Below are 21,188 nucleotides of genomic sequence, written 5' to 3' on the forward strand. Positions count from 1 at the left end.
TTTATTTTTTATTTTTTATTTTTATGGTACTATTACTATATTAATCTGACGCAAATTTTTTAAGAAATTTCAAACACCATTTGCTGAAAATTTAAATCATATACAAGTTGGCAGAGGAAATAATGCCAATATGGGTTGGGTACACAAACAAATTAATTGACTTGGATTGAAAAACAAGAAATGTACATATACCTAGACACAATTATCTAATCAAGAAGAGTTACACATTCCTAACAATTGAGCAGCTTATGAAAGCTGTCAACAACAAAATGGTAGGAAGATGTCATGCACATTTCAATGAAGTTGAACCATACCCTTCGCCAATAAGGATTAATACCCAAAACAGCTGCAATCCCTAACAACACAGTTATATAGGACACTGAAAAAGTCACACAAAAAAAATCCATGTCAATCAAACCATCATCTTTCTCCTCATCCTCCAAAGAATTTTGAATTGGTGATGGTGAACCCATGTCACTGCAATTGTTAGGTAATGGAGGTCCGCAAAGATAGAAATTTCCCTCATAGCTGCTCTCATTGAAGGTTGCAAACTGAGCTTTCATGTCTGGTATTTTACCAGATAAGTTGTTGTGTGACACATTGAAATCCACTAGAAAGTTCAAGTCAGTTAATTCAGAGGGGATACTGCCGTTCAAGTTGTTGTAGGAAAGATCTATACTCTCCAAGTTTCTGAGGTTGGAGAATGTTGTTGGGACTGATCCTATCAGATTGTTATGGGACAAGTTTAGTGTATGGATCTCAGTTAAATTCCCAAGTTCCAATGGGATTTCACCTGTCAATTGGTTGCAAGAGAAATCAATTCCAGACATCAATTTAAGCACAGTGCCCTCATATGAATAGGACCTAGACTTTGTTGTGAATTCCACCTCTTCTTTGACAGTAAAAAGGCCAGATTGTCGATTGAATGCATAATGGAAGTTGAGCTCTAGCATTCCCAAATAAGACATACCATTGAGGGACGTCTGTAGTGCCCTCAAATCAAGGTTACCCACATAATCGGTTCCCGAGAAAGATTTACTCTCACTTGCTTTAAAAGTAATGTTAATCAGGCAATGTGGTATAGGACCAGAAAGATTGTTATGAGAAAGATCAATCAGGCTTATTTGGTTCAAGTGGCATAACTGCAAGGGAACGACACCTTTAAAATGATTAGCCTTCAATATTAGAATGCTTAGTGCTGAAAGAGTGCCAATCCAACCTGGAATGCTGTCAGTTAAGCTGTTATCTCCAAGGTCTAATGTTACCAAAGAAGTGCTTCTGTCGAATGCACGAGTCCAGGGACCACTCAGTCCATTTTTATTTAGATGGGCGTATCTTATGGATGAGGGACTAAAACAAGAAGGAACGGAGCCAGACAGATTGTTATCTGAAAGATCTAGAAACTCGAGTTTATTGAGTTCACAAAACTCAATGGGAATGGGACCTTCAAGCTGATTTCCAGACACATCAAATTCCTTTAAATCTAACATATTCCCCATCCACTGTGGAAGCATGCCCGACAAATTGTTATTACTAATATCCATCGCCCACAAATTGGTATTAGACAAGCTATCTGGGATCTTTCCGTCAAATTGATTGTTGTCCAAATATAACCATGTCAACTTGGTCAGGTTAAAGGATTTTGGGAAAATTTGACCGTACAAACGATTATTTGATAATCTGAGGAAACTTAAGGAGGAGATACCCATTGCCAGATGTTCTGGTATTTTCCCTGAGAGGTTGTTTTTGGATAAATCTAGGTTCAATAAAGGGCTAAGATCACCTAAAGAAGAAGGAATATTACCTTGAAACATATTTCCGGACAGGTTCAAATATAACAAATTTGGAAATATTACATTCAAATTTGTAGGGAGTTCACCACTTAAGCGATTGTTAGCAAGATTTACTGAGGAAACTTGAGGTTGAGGAGAACAAACTAATTCAAGAGGGCCTGTGAAATAGTTATTTTGTAGGATGAATCCTTCCAGTCTCGTATTGTTCTCTAACAACCAGATTGGTAACTTACCCACCAGCTGGTTGTAGGAGAGATCAACCACTCTTAAACCAGTTTGGTGATATAGGAATCTGGGAAGTCTGTTAATGGTACAATTTGAACAGCTGAAAGCCTCCAGTTGGAACCTTGGAATCCATGATTGGAACTTATTTTCAACACTCAGAATGTTGCTATCACTTAGAATGACCTTGAGCTTTGAATGGTTGAAAAATGAGGCAAACGAGAATTGAACCGTGAATTGGTTATATGAAAGGGAAATGTATTCAAGTGCCATGAGACTAGTAAGAGGAGTGTGGGCAATATTTCCATTGAAATGGTTCAAAGAGAGATCCAATTGTCGGAGAGATGTCAAGTTTCCCAAACATGATGGAAGTATCCCCACTAATTCATTTTCACTGAGATCTAGCACGTGGAGGTTTTTAAGGTTGCACCAGCCTGTAAAGATGTAAAAAGTAGGATAGAATGAATTTTCATTTCAATAGAGTTGATCAACCTTATTGAGGCCTGAACAACTTAAATCAACAAGGAAAGAAATCAAAGCAATTAATGGTACATGTGACAGATTTATTCATGTATGTACGTACCTTGAGTTGGTAGGTTGCCACCTAATCCAGAACTTCGCAATGATAAGAACCTTAGAGAAGTCATCACTCCAACATCCTGAAGAAAGTTCCCTTTGATGGACGAGAAATCTAAATCCAAGTGCTCCAATCTGATCAAGGCTTCCAAATCTATATATATAAGAAACCAAAATAGTTATAATTAATATGGTGTCTGCTACAGAATTTAAATGATATCTATATGGATCATATATAGGATGAAGTACAAAAACAGTATGAAAATTGATGTTAATAAGATATTATTGGTAATTCACATCGAGCACGGGATGGTAGTTGCTAAGCAATATGGACACTAAAATACCTTTTACTGTAATCAGTCCCTTCACACTAACACTCAAAGCCTTAAGAGATGGTAATGCTCCCAGGGACTGTAAAATGCTTGAACTTAGATTTGAGTACTGGAAACGAATTGCATCACAGTGTTGACATTTCAAGGCAAGAACTCGCAGCCTGCTTAAGCAATTCGTACCTGCATACATGAAAATATGTCGCAAAGTTGACAGCACCTTCAATTCAATTATAGACTTTTTAACTTTTCATACCTCCTGCAATCACGAGGCTGTCAATCCAGTTATAACTCAAATCAAGGGCCTCCAAGTTGCTCATATCACAAAAGTCTACAAAAAATGAAAATTTTGTACTTTATATTTTATTTTGTAAATATACAAAACTCTGTTTCATATACAATTGGGTTCCCATATTAATTGTCAGATTTATGCTTTATGCAGTTAGCATCCAAATTTACTCTAAAAACTTGGAGATCGTGTAACTTAATTATTTGTATGATTATTACTAGAATGAAAAACTATGAAAAAAAAAAAAAAAAAAAAAAACAATTATTGAAGAAATGACTTACCTTGAATATCAATTGATCCATCCAATTTGTTGTGCTTTATACTTAGTGTCTTAAGTGATGAAAGCACTCTAAGTGATGGTAGGATGCTGTAATTGTAAAAATTATAATCCAAGATAAGGGCCTTCAGCTTGTTCAACCCAATTAGTCTTTCAAAGCCTGTAAAGGGAGATCCTTTTTCAGTCATTATCTTCACAAATATTTGTAACTACAATTCAAAGAAATTATATAAAAAAGATCATAAAAAATTTCACCAAATAGGATTTAGTTTGGAAAACAAGAATTACAGACCTTGATTTGGGATCCAACCAATAAGCCCATTACCACTCAAGTCAAGAACACTGAGCTCTATGAAGGGAAGAAAAAAGGAGGCATTGAAACCCCATTTCTCTAGGCTTTTCTTTTCATTTTTCTGGAAGTACCATTCATCCAAGCTATGATCCCTTGTAAAGTTGAGAGAGAGTTTAGTGACACGCCTTGTGGTGGCGTTGCACTCAACTCGTTCCCAGTCACAACAGTCAGTCACTGAATCACCCATGTCTTCCCAAGATGGCAGAGAAGTTCCATTTGGATAGTTGATGGAAGCTTTGATTTGCAAGAGAGCCATCCTCTCTGACTCCAAGCAACCAAAGGATCCATTAACATGGATGTGAAACAATATCCAAACCAACCCAACCCACCACCACCACAAACCATCCATCTTCATATAAATAGAGTCTGATGCTCTCACCTTACCCTTTCTATGAGCCCAAGTTTTTTAGTACTGCTTCTTATCAATGTGGTTTAAGATTATATAATAGAACAATAATGTAGGTTTAGTAGGTGCTGTAAATGCTGATAGTGCCCTTTAGCTGCAATTTTAACAAAAATTCAAAATGGTCCAACGATTCCTTGTTTAAAGTCAAGTGGTTTAAATGCATGAATAAAACATAGTTGACCTCAAATTGATCACACAAAATGAGGGTGGCCTTGCTTGCAATGGGAATTATAAATGGTTTGCTTAAAGATTTCTAGATTTAAATATAAAGATCTACGTGGCAGGAACTCCTCCACTCCAGAGTGATGGAAAGGTAAGTGGACGATTCAGAGTGATTTGGGCAGAAGAAGAAGTGCGGCATGCATTAATTTAGATAACAATTTCTTAATCTTTGAACGATTCAGTGAAAGTCTGATCACAACACTTATGGACGACTTATAAATTAGGAGAATTGACTACCAGCAGTACTAGTGATATTCCCAAATTTAATATACTTATTATTGACTTGCACGTATATAGATATTACGTTAATTGTCTTTAAATGATCATATCATACAAAAAAAATATCATATCAAAATACCATAGTATACTAACTAGTCGAATCTGATAGTTCAATTTGTCAGAAACATGTTATTTATTTGTTAGTAGGAAGGGATAGAGTTTAATTATGAAGTAATCGCTGCATAATTCAATTGAATGAGTTCAATATTCCAATATCTAATGAACACATTGTGCATCTCGCCACATTCCATTATATTCCACCACCAGGGTTGGACTCTTTGATAATTATTTGTGTATGGCTTCAAATATCTGGGACAGGGTTAATTTTCAGGTATTTCACCTGTGAATTGACTGCAAGAAAAATCATTTTCAGAAAATAAATTGAGGTCAATATTCTTATATTCACAGTTTTTTTAACTCCATGGTGATAAATTTTACTATTACAAGTGATGCAATTTTAAAAAATATAATGAATAAGTACACCAAAAAAATTGTGATGGAGAGATATTTAAATAGTAAGGCCTCATTTGGATGGAGGGATTTGGAGGGTTTTGGAGAGAAAAGAAAGGGAAGGATAGGGATAGGTGTGTTTGGATGGAGGGTTTTGGAGAGAAAAGAAAGGATTGGGAAGGATTTGGAGGGATAGCCTATCCCTCCAAATCTCTCCTAAACAGTAAAACCAAATCCCTCCAAAATTGACAAGATTTGGAGAGAAAGGGAGCTAATGACGTTTGGAGCCCATCCGGAAAAGTCGCCGGAAGTTGCAGATATCGTCGGAAAATTCGTCGGAAGTTGCAGAGACTGCCGGAAAAGTCGCCGGAAGTTGCAAAAATCGTCGGAAAAGTTGCCGGAAGTTGCAGAAATCGTCTGAAAATTCGCCGGAAGTTGCAGAGATCGCCGGAAAATTCGCTGGAAGTTGCAGAGATCGTCTGTTGCAGAGATCGTCTTCTGATTTTGGTAGATTTTGTAGTTGGCAGTTGGAGAGAGAGAGAGCCAATATGGGTTTTGACCTTCTATTTTTGTAGATTTTGTAGTTTGCAGCTGGGGAGAGAGAGAGAGCAGATGGGTTTTGATCTACTAATTTTGGTAAATTTTGTAGTTGGCAATTGAAGAGAGAGAGAGCTGATATGGGTTTTGACTATTTTTGTAGATTTTGTAGTTGGAGAGAGAGAGAGAGAGAGAAAGAGGGATCTGTGAGATCGGAATAGATAGATGGAGGAGGCTCAAATGATTTTGCGTTCTAACCGTACCAAAAAGGGTAAGATAGTAATTTTATTATTATCAATTCTTTTCTTTTCTCTCCTTTTTATTATCCAAACAACAATATTATCAATTCTTTTCTTTTCTCTCCTGTTTATCCAAACATGAATATAAACATTTCCTTCCCTTTCTTTTCTTTTCTTTTCTTTTCTCTCATAATCCTTTCTTTTCTTTTCTCTCCAGTGTATCCAAACGAAGCCTAAGTCTAAGAAATTTTTAATAAAAAATATTAATTAGTGTAATTTTTATTTTTATTTTTTGCTTATTATGGTAGTTTGAAAATCTTTTTATCTTAACTTAAAAAAAATTCTACATTAGATGTTAAAAAAAAAGTTGACACTTTTTATTTACTTAAGGGGAAAGTCTGAAAAACATTCTTGTGGTTTTTAATTTGTGTGAATTACACCTTTTAGTTATATTTGTTTATATAAATCCCTACAAAATATAAAAATGTGCAATTAAGCACATCTTGTGAGAATTTCGGTGAAAATTGAACGTCAGTTGGTCATGTGTCATGCACATGACCATTTTAAACCATTTATTTCGAAATTACCCTTCTTATATTTCTTTACTATCCCTCACCATATATATATATATTCCTTGTATTTTTATGATCACAATCTGTACCTCCAGATGAAGTACTAAACCTCATCCCAACTTCTACTTCCAGTGAGTTCTACTCAGTTTAATCAAATAAAAAAGTTGAAACTAAAAGAAATGTCAAGATAGACATACACATTTACGAATGGGTTTCGTGGTGGGTTTTTTATTTCCATCATGATCGAAATCATAGTGGGTTCAATTGAGTGGTGGTAGGGGTGGTGAAAGTGATGGTGGTGGAAGTACGAAGTTGGTTTTTGGGTTAATTTCGGGATTGCTTCCATGAACCCAAGAAGATGAAATTATGCGAATTGGGGAACCGAAACTCACCGGGTCACCAACGGGAGATTTCTTCTCAGTTTCCAACTCAGACCCAGAAATCTGCAGGCTCTGTTCTTATACTTCTTTAATTGGCTCTCTCTGTTCCTGTTCCTGTCATGGAAGTTTCTCTCTCAAAGAAGTGGTTTTGACAGATTATAGTCTCTGTTCGACATAGCACCTCTAGTCAAAGAGATCGATTAAATATGATACAGAGAGAGATTGTAATATTGATACAGAGAAAAAGTAAAGAGAGAGAAATTGCAAAATTTGTATGAAGAAATTAGAGAAATTTTAGTTACTAATCTACGGATTTTTCAAGCAGGCGAAGAAAGAGAGAAATCTGAGAAATCGTCGTTCACTCGATCGAGTTCCTTCCTCTTCATCTTCAACGGCAAGTACCCTGCTATGCTTTGAATTCTAACAAAACAAACCCTAACTAAACCAAACCCTAAAAATTCTTGATCAATTGTACTATACATATATATAAAGCCATATATATGAACGACCATGGATGCTCTCTTCTTTTCTCTAGAAGATTTGTGGTTTCTCTCCGAAAATCTAGATGAGTATGTTCCAAGGGTTGGGCTGTTTGCCCATTAAAGTAGTACGTGAGCTGGGTTCAGAACGTCGTGAGACAGTTCGGTCCATATTCGGTGTGGGCATTAGAGCATTGAGAGGACCTTTCCCTAGTACGAGAGGACCGGGAAGGACGCACCTCTGGTGTACCAGTTATCGTGCCCACGGTAAACGCTGGGTAGCCAAGTGATACTATTGTTTCGCACGAGTTAAATTATGGAAATTGAGGTTCAATTAAAGAAAGGGTTTGGACAGATCTTTGCGATTAAAACTCGGTGCTATCTCACGATTTTGCCTCGATCAGTCTCCGATTTCATTGTTGAGATCTTCGCGAGTCTTCATGCTAGGGTTTAGCAAATCATAATTCCAGAAAACAAAGGAAAGCTCTGTTTCCATGGCGACTCTGAAGCATCACTAGAAGAAATCATCACAACAAGGACATAGCAAGCGGTTCAGTGTGTGTAAATATGCCCTTTGACAAAGGGTTTCTTTGTCTTTTCACATTTTATGTTATATTATTAGTTTTTGTAAATCATAGAGGGCTATTTTAGTCTTTTTGTAGCTTCAGTACCAGTCAATAGCAGTCGATGCCTAAAATGCACTAATTCACACCATTTTTAAAATATAAGGGAGGTGAACAAATAATGAGGGATTATATACACTATACCGATATTGTAAGGGTGTAAAGCGCACACAAACCTTTCCTTAATGATATTTTATAAATAATGTCACGAATCAGTAACTTAGTTGTACCAAATTTCTACTTCTAATAGGAAAATTATGAATTCAAGTCTCGGTGAAAGAATGATTGTTACCAACTAAAAAAACAAAAAGTTTTATTTATTTATTACTTTGGAAATTACCGGTCAAACTCATACTAGTATCATACTGTAGTAAACTTTTTGGCGGTTGTTTATGCAAATAATGCAATTAACCCTGTAACTATAACAAATTACTGAACTTACCACACTCGTGTTGGCTGTTGACACCTTAGAGACAGAGCACGGCCATCAGTCATGGCAGCGGGCGGAGGAAAGCAGAGCGGCGCTAAGTCCACCACCAAACGCAGAAACGAAAATTCCGAAAATGCCCTTCGCCACTGTCACCGTGAAAACCTTACCCACCCCATCACCCTCGTCGCTTCCACCACCTCCGCCGCCCATTCTTTCCTTTCCCAAAAGGACCTCCGCCTCCATCCTTCCCAAACCCTAACCCTAGAATCCCATATCTCCTCCACCGCCGTCTCCATCTCCAAACTCCTCTCTCTCCTCTCTCCTCCATCACCACTCTCCTCCTCTTTCTCTTCCTCCTCAACTCCCCCTTCCTGCTGGTTCCACCGCTTCCTCTCCGCCGCCTCCGCCAACTACGACGCCCGATGGGTCGACGCCTTTCGCATGTCCAAACCTTCCTTCACTCTCCTCCTCAGACTCCTTACTCCTTCTCTCAACTCTCTCTCTCCGATCCCTCCCAATTACGCTCTCGCCGCTGCCCTTTTCCGCTTATCCCACGACGTGTCCTATAAGTCCGTCGCCAGGCGGTTCGGCCTCAATTCTGCCGGCACTTGTCGTGCATTTTACATGGTTTGCAAGGCAATCAATGAGAATCTGGGACATCTTTTCGAATTTCAAACCGATATCAAACGAATTGTAGTGGGTTTCGGTTGGATTTCACTTCCCAATTGTTCTGGTGTTTTAGGATTCCATCTGTTTGAGATTGATGGTGAGTTGTTGGGTGAAAATGGATCGTTGATGGTTCAGGCATTGGTGGACTTGGAAGGCAGGTTCTTGGATGTTTCCGCCGGGTGGCCTAATACAATGAAGCCTGAAACCGTTTTACGGCAATCCAAGTTGTTTTCGGGTGTGGAGGAATCGAGGGAGTTGTTGAATGGGTCATCTTTTGAGCTCAGTGATGGCAATTTTATTCCACAGTACATATTGGGTGACTCTTGTTACCCCCTTTTGCCATGGCTTCTCACTTCTTTTGTTAAATCCGACGAAAGGAGTAGTTTAAGTTCATCAGAACGAGCTTTTAATTCAGTGCATAGTCGTGGAATGGAATTGGTTGGCACAACATTTGGGAGAGTTCGGACTCGATGTCAACTTCTATCCAAGCCTTGGAAGGAAGAATGTATCGAGTCCTTTCCATTTGTTATCATAACGTGTTGTCTACTTCATAATTTTCTGATCAAGTGTAGTGAGCCATTTCCTGATGAAGCGGCATGCTACTCGAAGGATCAAGAGCTTGCAGTTTACCAAGGAGAGGTGGATGAGAATGGGCTGCGGATCAGGAATGCACTTGCCACACACCTGAGTAGGGTGAGTCAGAGGAGGTAAATTCTGAATTTATGAATGCAGTGGATCTTCCTTTTCTTTTAACGCTTTGTGTTATATATACTTATATAGTAGGAATGGGTTAATGTGAATGAGTTTTGTGTTTTGATGTGATCTACTTCAAGATGCATTTCTATTCAGATGGATCCCTCCCTCTCTCCCAAGTTCATAATTCCTCGTTATAACATTTGACTGACGCGAATGCGATTGAACTATATTTTTTGTTAATGAGGAAATGCATTTCAATGGGGCTAGGCATCAGGTTCTCAGAATGTATGCTTTGGATTTTCTGAGTTTTTGCACATGCAAGGATGTAGGTGCCTAGTGAAATAAATAACTGTTGAATGCAAAAGTGATCCAAAAATACTTGATGAGTGGCTCTGAAGAAAAGAGGCTGATATACTTCACCAGTAAACATATTAAAAAATGGCTACATGTTTCAACTGAATAATAGTTTTAGGCTTTAAGCAGAAAGTTCTAACAGTTACATGTCTAGTGCACCTCTATGAGATAAAATCATAATTGTTGCCAATGTGGATTTATGTATAAAATAGCAGAAATTCTGAACAGCATGGTTATGCAAGTCATCATGAAGCGATATAGGATGTTTCCTATAACTGAAGTCGCTATCTTCTTCACTGCCGTTTGTGGATGTTTTGATCATAGTTAGTTTTGGCAATTTGGTTGATCAGGAAATTCTATATGCCAACTTTGTGGCAGAAAATGGTCATAGGGCGTAATCTCGCATGATGCTTGGTGTGGGGATGTTTCCTTGAGAGGTGTTCTTGGTCTTTTTTAGTATAGCCTCTGGGAAGGAAGTGCTGGAACCAGATTATGTTAGGTTCTCTAAGAGTGAAGTTGTATGAGCTCAAAATTAAGTAGGCCCGAGTTATTGGATGCTTTCGTTAAGATTTGCATGGTGCCTCTATGTGGGTCACAGATTGACAATAGTGAAAATTTTTGCGAGACCATTTTATAAGGATTTGTGCTGGGGATGGAGAGTGAATTTCCTTGAAATGCTTTTAGCATGTCAAAGTGCTTCCCTACGTTTTTTCTTTACCTCAATCAAGCTGCAGCCTTATGGGTGATATTGACTATTGCTGACCGGAATCACTGGAAGAATATTCATCTGAATTGGCGTTGTATGTGTAAGGAAGCAAAGGAGATTGTCAACTATCTGTTGATTCACTTTGTGCTAATTCGATATTTAAGTTGTATCTGTTCTTTCATTTTGAATAGCTTTGAAATTATCCTATTCTTGGTTGTTGATTTACTTCTTATTGGCAAGGGCCTTGTGTAATCAGGAGAGTCGGGCTGTTCCAGAAGAAGTTGTAGACTGTATGGAAGGAAAGGAACAGCCTCACATGTATGATATTGAGATGTTGTACTGCTATTAGATACAAGTTTTAGGTCACCTAATTGTTTATACTCAATTATAGATTTTATAGGTTATTTGTGCTTTTTATTTGAGCTTAGACTTTGTTTGCTCTTACGTACTTTAAATGGGTTGGACATCTTTTCTTGCTCACAGTTTAACTTATTCTTACTTGCACACCCTAAACAAACAAACCAAAAAAAAAAAAAAAGTTCCATGTTCATTAGTCCTTTGTCAAATAAGTTATTGCATTGCAGTCAAACAATCTGGGATTATTGTTTAGTTGCTTAAGGAATAACAATGAGAAGCAACCAAGGGTAGGTGCTCTATTAAGTGAGTTGGTTGTTGAACTATCCTAAAAGCCTTGCAAAATTAAGATGACCTGTTGAAGAAGAAACTTGCCTTTACACGTACTTTAGACACATTATATATTTTTGAACTTGGAAGAAATATGCCAATTTTGAGTGGACTGTGGGTTTATCAAGCTACAATTGTGAAAAAAATTGACTTTTGTTGAAAATTTGGTTACACTGATACTCAGTTACCACAACAATTTGTCGCTATCACCCTCACTGACCATCAGTTTTAATTTTTAGAAATTGATTTATCTGATGTTGGGATTAGGAAGTGGTTGTATGGAAGGCATAGTTATCTGAGGAAAGGACTGATGAGCGAAAATGGTTCCAGTAAGAGAGCTCGAATAGTTGATGGGATCTTAGTTCCTCTAAACATAGGGCAGGGTATCCTTGACACAACTGCCACTGATATCCTGCTCTTGGGGATTTTATTTTCCTCCGTGCACAGGCCTGCTTATTAGTTTTATTTTTTTAATGAAAGAGGAATAACTGTCTGAACTAGTAAGGAGTATTTTTCTGAAAGATAAGCGATAAAACCTCAGGATGAGTAAGTACTTTGAGGGAAAGAATCTAAGAGATATTTGGTTTTAAGGTATGAGAATGCAACCGGGGACTGTAGTAGACTGCTATCGTTGCTACTGAACTCTCCTTGCAATATTACCTTCAGCTTGGTCAATTTGATGGCTGTACTGTTGCGATGGAAATCATTCTGCTGCTTAAATAGTAATAGACATGAAATTGAGGTAAAATCATCATTGCCCCCCCCTCCCCCTCTCTCTCTCTCTCTCACACACACACACACACACACAAAAACAAAACAGACAAGCAAAAACTTATTTGACAAATAAGTATAATTGGAATACAAACCGAGAGGATACTTAAATAGGCACATATATATAACTATGAAGATGCATGTAGTCTCTGCACGCCTATTTTGTTGGACAACTTGAGAAAGCAGTCAAGAACAAACTAATTGCAAGAGGTCCCATAAACTTTGATGGTGTGAAACCATGCTCGTCTCCAATAAGGATTTATGTACAAAACTGCAACAACTCCTAAAAATGCTATAAGGAAGGACACTGTGAAGGTCACATTGAAAACATCCGTGTCCATGAAGCCTTCATCTGAAGAAATTGGTAATGTTGATGGTGAATCAGTTTCAGTACAAATGTCATGTAATGGAGGTCCACAAAGAAGAGGATTTCCCTCGTAGCTGCTTTCTTCAAATGTCGCAAACTGAGCTTTCTGGTCTGGAGTCCTACCTGATAAGTTGTTGTGTGATACAATAAAGACTTCCAAAACGTTCGAGAGGGAATTGCTCCATTCAAGTTGTTGTAGGAAAGATCCAAACTCTCAGTTTGCTTTAGCCCCAAGAATGTTGTTGGGACTGAACCAGTGAGATTGTTATGTGACAGGTTCAGTGCAAGGTTCTCACATAGCATTCTGATATCAGGTGGGATTTCCCGTCAGGAAGTTGCAAGATAGATCCACCCCTGACATGGAGTCAAGGATATTGCCTTTTTAGGCATAAGATATCTTTTTTGTTGTGAACTCCACTACTTGTGGCACACTGTTTGTTAGGAAATCTCGAAGGTCAAAAAGATAATGATAATCTGATCGTGCTGAATCTAACCTTGATCCCACCACGTAGGACAACGATATGTCTCTTGGATCAGCAATTAGGTGGTCGATCGGTATAGAAGATCTTCCCAAGGTTGCCTCAAAAGATATGTCACTAAAGCAAGGAGGTATGGGACCAGAAAGATTATTTCGAGGAAGATCCAAGATGCTTAACTTTTTCAATTGGCATTCAACAAGAATGTTTCCCTCGAAGTTATTAGATTTGAGGAGAAGAATGCTAAACATGGAAAGGTTGTCGATCCAACTTGGAATGTTACCGGTTAGGTTGTTCTCTCCGACGTCTAGCGCTACCAATTTAGAACTGTTGTAAAATGCAAGTGTTAGTGGGCCGTTTAACCTGTTTTAGTTCAGATGGAGTTGCTCTATATGTGATGTGTAGAAGCAAGATGAAATAGTTCCAGACAAATTATTGTTGGAAAGGTGTAAAAAAGAAAGCAAATCAAGTTTACAGAACTCTACTGGATGGGACCTTCAAAATGATTTTTGGACATGACAACTACCCCAAAATCATGCATATTCCCAACCCATCTGGGAAGATTGCCTGACATGTTGCTGCTAATATCTAATACCGACAAAAGAGATATGGCAGACAAGCTGTTTGGAATCTTTCCCTCAAAATGGTTGTCGTTCAACCTGTTCAACGCTAGAAAGACTAGTGAACAAATATAAATGAAAACATTTGCTGCTCATTTTGGTGAAAAAGTAAATAATATAGATAACCAAATATACTTTGGATTCCTTAATTGAATGAATGGAAATTTAAATTGAGTTCATAGGATCTTTGTTGGGCATGTCAGTTATATCTTTTGTAACAAATCCCGGCAATTCATTTTGTTGGAGATGTAATTCCTTTAGTGATGGTAGAGCACCCAATGTTTGTGGAATGCTGACATTTTTAAAGCTGTTAAAACTGAAGCTGCAGATTTTTTAGGTTGCTTAAACTCTTCAAACCTGAGAAATATAAAAACGTAGCCATTAATGTTTAGCATCTTGTTGGTAATTAAATCTCAGCTATGCAAATGCGTAGTAGGATGACATCTAAAACTAGGTCTAGCAATATGTATTTATGCTCCTTTATACCTTCATTTCTGGTAAAACTATTTATGTGGTTGCCACTCAAGTCCAGTTCCTCCAAGTTGCTCATGTTATGAAATGCTGGTTGGCAGAGGAGTTCCATATGTATAGTTAGTTGTTGATGGAAGCTTTGATTTGCAATCCTCTTTTGCTCCAAGCAACCATTGCATTTTTTTTTTTTGAGAATGCAATGTAAAAAAATGTTATCTTTTCTAAGCGGATCGTCAATTTTTTAAATATTAATCATTGACAATAATTCATTGACTTGTTAATCTTTTCATCTTCAGCTTCTCTTCAAAAAGAAGAAAGGAAATGATTTAATATTTTAGAAGTTTCTTTTGTCTGTTTAAGCTTTTATAACCAAACCATGTCAGTTTAAGAATACAGATATTTTGTGTATACGTGGTGTTTAAACAGATACCTAGCCTATCAATTTATTGTAGATTGGCAAAAAGCATGTGAATTAACAGAAATGTATTAATATTGATACATTATGCAGCAATCTACACTCAGAATGACGCAGTTTTGCCAATGTACATTATTTTTAGTAATCCTGGGTACGTATCTTTTCTTCTCATCTACCGTTGCTCCAATGCATAAGAAATATAAGAAATATGAAAAAAAAAAGAAAAAAGGCATCTGTATTTGTTTGATCAATTGAGGGATTTTTATTTATTCAATTTTTTTTTTTTTTTTTGAGTCAGCTAAGTACTCACAGATGAGAAGGTTAGTGGACGATTCAGATTGAGTGATTTGGACAGAAGAAAAAGTGTGGTATCTTTGAGTCGTACGCAGCGGAATGTATATAGAAAAGTTTTTGTTTGTTTTTATAAAACAGATTGGTGTCCTTACTTTACTTATTTTATATTTTAGCAATTAAACAGTAATCACATGCAAATAAAATAAAGCAAAGTATAAGTTAGAGATGACACCAGGATTTTAGCGAGGAAACTCCAATTGATAAAATACGTCAACTGTGGGAAAAATCTCGTGGACTTGTGCAGTCCAAAGTAAACCAATCCACTATGATTAGAACAAAGTATACTGAACTTTGACTCTGGCTCACACCCTATCGTTCTACACCACACCAACCGCTGACGATCTTCTGGCTTTGCGACTTCCCGTCCAACAGTTACTTGATCTCAGACTGACACTTAATATTTGTAGAAGAGTAACAGGTAGATCAGACAGCACTCCACGAATGCTCCAATCCTTCCAAAGTGTGACTACGTTTACTTCTGTTCTTTAATCGTCTGAATGATGTAGAAGAAGATTTGCTTCGTCTGATCGATGTTGATACAACTGTATGATCACGATTAGGATTCGAACACAACAACTCTAACCTATCTAGGTGAATATGTGTATGATCTAGGAAGACTACAGAAAAATCAACTTTGATTTTCTATGAGAAAGAAACTTCCTAAGGCTTTGAAAAATATATGACTTATAATGTAAAAGCCGTCAATAAACCAATGTATATGACATGGTTTATATAGAGTCTAGAATGACCTAATCCCTCTGAAACTAAGGTAAAAATTCATGCATAGGATTTGGTACAATTCTAAACCAACTGGGATACAATTCAGAATAAGGAAACTAAAGTTGTATAGTGAACATGACTTTTTGAACCTGTTCAATAAATCTTGAACCGGTTCAAGATAGACAAAGTGTAAAATCTCGACTATGCTGAAGTTGAACCTGTTCGATAAATCTTGAACCAGTTCAAGTTGAACCAGTTCAAGATGGACAGAATGTAAACACTTGTTCCTAAGAAAATAGGATGTGTAGAATGTCCAACCTTGTTCAGAATCCTTCCAATGTGGTGTTCTTACCTTTTTCCTCAAAACTCTTCAAATATGGTAAGTTTGAACTCCTTCCCAGTTGTGTAATTCCTGTTGAACTTGATGACTTGTAGAACAAGTAATATAAATTACAACTCAACTTGGACTTGTTATGTCTACGATAATGATAATTGCCAATACATAAATAATATCTCACAATCTCCCCCTTTGGCAATTTCGTGACAAAACCCTAAAAACAATATATGCAATTTACTCAAAGCAGAAAAGTAAATTACATGATTTGCTTAAAGGTAATAAGAACATTATTCTTCTTGGATTCAAAACTTGACCTGTTTCCTGCACACTATCAAGCAACAACTACCAGTGAAGTTTAATAAATAAAAATTAAAAAACTCCCCCTGAAGTAAATATCCAAGGTTTCTCCCCCTGAAGTATTTTTTTCCCATGTGTTTTTGTTTTTACCTTCAGTTTTGTATCTCCCCTTTTTTGGAACAAATTGACAAAGGAGTGAAGTAAAAAAAACTATAACAGTAAATTTCAATTCAAAGAAGTCGAGGAAAGCATAATCCGGATAAGCATAATAAAAGCTAGGAAAGCATATTCCAGGAATATCCAAAAACAAAGACAAGTGGTGCAATAATTAAAACAAAACATGATGTCATGATGCATGATGAAAAATCAATAAAAACAGCACCATGTCTCCTTAACCACCCAGAGAAAAGAAAACATCATCTAGTCTTCACCACCTTCTTCTTCAACCTCGTCCTCATCTGTATATTCAGCCCCCTCTTCATCATTGCCCTCATCTTCAGCTCGCTGAGCCGGTTTTGGAGGCACAGGCCTGTAGACATCCTCATCCAGCACCCCAGATGGCTGTCCTCTCAGCTGAGTGACCTGTAATTTGAGATCTCGGATCTCAACCATCATCTTCTCAAATAATGAATTCTGATGCTGAAGTAGATGAGAATACATGAGGTTTGCATCGGATTTCATGAAAGTCCCTCTTGAAGAAAAGAGTGGAGTAAATTATGAACCTTGTGACGGCCCCTCCTCAACAGATCTCCTTGCCCTTCTAGCATTCTCACGAGCAGTTTTTAACTTGTGCAAAGTGCGTGGGTCTAACTTAGTCATGATAGGCTTATGATTAGCCCTTGGAGGAATTGCCACATTCTTTGCTTTCAGAATTTCCATGATGATCATTGGGAAGGGAGAAGAGTACTTGCGCGAGTTTTTCTTGTAATAAGCTATCATAAGCTGTATAATAGACTTTCCAAGCATAATATACTCATTATTAGCAAGAAAATAAAGCACTTGTACTCAAGGGAGAGTTCATCCTTCTTCCCAAAGTAGCCCAAATTTGCCATTGTAAACAGATTGAAGAAAGCAGCTTCATCTGTCAGAAATCGAGCTGGAATACTATCTCGGTTCAGTGAGAAGTTCGGCACACATATCTTTGGAACAATACGGGTAAAATCAGGACCTGAGACTGTTAAAGGGAGTGTATGTCCACTCAAAAGATGACTGTCCTGAAGACCAAGGATAGTCTTAATATCCTCCTTCTCAATAGTATGATCAACTCCAAACAGAGATACAACGAAGTAGGTGTCATGAACTTCACGGATATTAGCATATAAATAGCTAATGATATCCGGACAATAAACACCTTTGCTGAGTCTAGTGAAATAAAGCCAATGATGAGCTTTGATGTAGTTCACTAGATCTTGTCCAGTAGTGTCTTGTAGCTTCTGTAGATTAATATTTCTCTCTGTTTTGATTGGCCCATCCTTGCATACAAAGTTATACACTTTCCAAGCCTCTTCATTATAGAAATGTGCTGCTGTAAATTCAATCCTTCCAGTGCTAGAAACTGAAGGATAACAAATAAGAGCCATGCTTGGAGCTTGAAAACCACTTTGGGGTTCTTGGATGGAGATGCCAGTGCGAGACCTTTTTGGGGGTCTTGGATCTGCAATTCCTTTTCCCTTTGCTTCCTTAGTCAATTTAGGAGCCATGGTCTTTAGGAATTTTCTTACTTTGAAGCTTGTAACTCTTTTAGAACTTTTATCAAACACTTGGTGTGCAACCCCAAAAGTGTTTGTATGAAATTTTGTTTTGATCTTTACTTCTCCCCAAAATCAAGCAACAAATGTAAATTAGAATTTCCCAAGTACAATCAAGCTTCAATTTCTTCAATCAATGCAAAAATTGAATCAATCCTCCAAGATTTTAAACCCAAACTCCATAACTTCCATTCAAACCCATTTTGCAAACTTTCAATGTTCACATTCTTCAAATTTTTTTCTTCAATCTCATGAATATCATGTAATGATCATCTGTATCATGAATGATTGACAAACATATTTGATATGATGCATATGGATATATATGTTTAAGTTGGGTAATGACATGGAGTGAAGGAGAACTAGAGAGATGAAGTGTTATATGCAACAAAATGATGCAACTAGCAGGATAAAATCCAAACACCCGTGCTCTTGAACCGGTTCAGCTTTCTTGAACCTGTTCAAGAAAGGCAGTGCACATTATTACACAAGACTTGAACCGGTTCCACTTTCCTTAAACTGGTTTAAGATGGTCAGTCACATGTTTATGGCCAAATGACATGTTTGAACCGGTAGGGGATTTTGGGGACCGGTAGGATTATGACAGTATGTTATTCTAACTTGAAATTTTGCCAGAAATTTTCTTTGGAGTTTTTTTTTTTTTTTTTTAAAACACTTAGTGATCAAATTAAAACCAAAACAAAAAAAACTAAAAACTATAAGCTAAAAACAAAAATCTTTTTGATTTTTTTTCAGTTTTTTTTTTTTTTTTTTTTTTTTTTTTAAATAAAATAAAACAAAACAAATTATTAAGTAATTTAATCAAAGATTTTCAAGTCCATACCTGATCCAATTTCCCAGAGAATTATAGAGCTATCTATGAACAAAATTCTTGACACAACAGATTAGTCAGTCAATTTCATTTCTCAGGAAGTAATCACAAAATGAATTTTCACTTGCAAATATTAATAAAACAATTAGAAATCAATCTAGCAAGTTCAAGTGTGTGTGTGCAATTCATCTCCTCAATTTCCAATCAATTATCAATAAAACATTGTCTAAACTATATTGATCGAAAAACATCAAGATAAAATTGTCTTTGAGCAATTTTTCTAAGTTAGGTGGCTTTCACTCTAAAGAGCAGACAGCAATTCTCCAATTCAACTTGTCTCCACCTTTCTTTTTACTCATTTAGCTCATCTTCAAAGTCTAATGGGAGCTTTCGAACACATCTCAATAGGTAGCTTTTTCCTAAACTGAGAATTCAACATTTTTTTTTTTTCCTTTTTCTTTTGCAAGTTGATTTTTTTCATTTTTGTTTTTAAAGCTCCTATATTTTTTTTGACAATAACCTTTATAGCTTTTGTGATCAATACACCCTAGTTAACAAATTAAAGATTTTCAATCAAATTTTTCATATTTGGACTAGTGCACAAATGTTATGAACTTAAGAGATTAAAATCTAAACATCCCTTAATCAATGCAAATGAACTTTCATTGTATAGATTATAAGCCAAGAATCTATTCTTAATCAAAAAATCATGTGTCCAAATTTGCATTCAAGATAAATCATTAATTCAATGAAAGAATTTTCACAGATATTTCATGAAAACTATGATGAGAAACTCAATTCTAAACTAAACCCTAGTTAGTGATCCAATGGCAAAACAAACCATTTTCTATAAAAAAAAAAAAAAAAAAAAAAAAAAAAAACAACAAGCCATGATCACTGTAAGGACTTAGTTTGAAGGTGAAGTCTTTTTGGAAACTTGTTCCAAGGACTAAACAGGCACATATTTGATCAAATCAGATTTTTTGATCCAAACAGTTCTCACTCTCAACTCTTGAAATTCTTTAACATCCTTTACCTCTTTCTTAGACAAATTATCAGCTTTAGAAAACTTAGGTGACACATTCTTTTTCTTCCCAGAACGCCCCCTTTTTTTAGCATAAGAATTCTGAGAATGAATTTTAGAAAAGTCTTTCTTTTTCCTATGAAGGCATAAGTTATACTTATGTCCATTTTTCCCACAAAACGTGCAATGCAACAATTTAGGCAGATAAGACATAGCAGAATGTGATGTAATAGGCAAACATGGTTTAGGCATAATAGCAGGTTCAACAAACATTGGTTTACTTTGATTACCAGGAAAACCTTTAACAAATCCTAACCCTGTTTTATCATTCACATCCTTACCCATATTGATTATCTTATTCAAACTGTTTTGACTTATATTGATCCCTTTCAGTTTATCTCTTTCAGATTTCAACTCAATTTCAAGATAATTAGTTTTCAAAGCAAAACATTCCTTTAACGAGTTAGCAACACTTACCTTATCCTCAAGAATGATGATCTGTTTCTCAAGCTCAGTGACGACTGTCTCTCTTTCAACAGCCTTCTGTTGGCATTCAGCAATCTGTTTCTTGAGATCTTCATTCTCTCCTTTTTGCTGGATAAGCTCCTTTGCTAGCTTATTAATTGTCTGTTTGGTTTCAATGGTTTCTTTGACCATCTTCTTCAATCTTTCATCGTCCTTTTCAGCTTCTTCAATCTGTTCATCATGAACTTCATCTTCTTCGTTATCTGAACTATCAGAGTCAGATAAATGAACGACATGAGGACCCCTATCAAGAAAAGTGACATATACAAGATCATTAGTATCATCCTGAGGAGAATCACTATCACTTAAAGTAGAATTTTCAACCATAGAAACTTTTATTACTTTTCCTTTATTCCCATCCTTTTGTTCTTTCCTAGGATTAGGACAAACATTGGCTGCATGACCTTTGCCACCACAATTCCAGTAAGTAAATTTCATTTCTTTTGATTCTTCTATTTTCTTTTCATTAAATCTAAACTTTGACGTTTTGTCAAAATTTTGAGGATTAGCCTTGTTGCTATTCCTTCTCCTCTGTTGCCTTTGCAAAATCTGACTGAATTGCCTTGACAAGAATGCAATATCATCATCAGAGTCATCATTCACAGAATTCTCAACCTGTGTAGATTTTAAAGCAAGATTTTTCTCCTTCTGATTTAAATCAAAATTC

The 21,188-nt window shown here is 36.5% G+C and overlaps 3 protein-coding genes across 5 annotated transcripts in view; 2 read left to right on the forward strand and 1 right to left on the reverse strand.

Moving 5' to 3' along the window:
• The window catches only part of LOC132277368 (uncharacterized), an 88,500-nt gene that overhangs the window by 16,655 nt on the left and 50,657 nt on the right, over positions 1-21,188 (forward strand). The window lies entirely within an intron of this gene.
• LOC132277363 (cuscuta receptor 1-like) lies at positions 80-4,208 on the reverse strand. 2 transcript variants are annotated; one of them, XM_059779220.1, is made up of 6 exons: positions 3,779-4,208; positions 3,491-3,646; positions 3,177-3,251; positions 2,936-3,103; positions 2,599-2,745; positions 80-2,449 (listed from the first exon to the last, which is right to left on the reverse strand). In XM_059779220.1, exons 1-6 carry the CDS (start codon positions 4,191-4,193, stop codon positions 231-233), a joined length of 3,180 nt encoding a protein of 1,059 aa, XP_059635203.1. In that variant the 5' UTR covers positions 4,194-4,208; the 3' UTR covers positions 80-230. The 2 variants fall into 2 exon arrangements, with proteins under 2 accessions (XP_059635203.1, XP_059635204.1); XM_059779221.1 differs by lacking the exon at positions 3,177-3,251.
• On the forward strand, positions 6,683-9,972 carry LOC132277367 (protein ALP1-like). Its single transcript, XM_059779225.1, has one exon. The coding sequence runs from the start codon at positions 8,519-8,521 to the stop codon at positions 9,833-9,835; it is 1,317 nt and encodes a 438-aa protein (XP_059635208.1). The 5' UTR covers positions 6,683-8,518; the 3' UTR covers positions 9,836-9,972.

This window comes from Cornus florida, unplaced genomic scaffold (genome assembly GCF_030987335.1).
Source record: "Cornus florida cultivar Cherokee Brave unplaced genomic scaffold, ASM3098733v1 CherokeeBrave_3.0.0_Hap2_Chr10, whole genome shotgun sequence".
Taxonomy (NCBI): Eukaryota; Viridiplantae; Streptophyta; class Magnoliopsida; order Cornales; family Cornaceae; genus Cornus; species Cornus florida.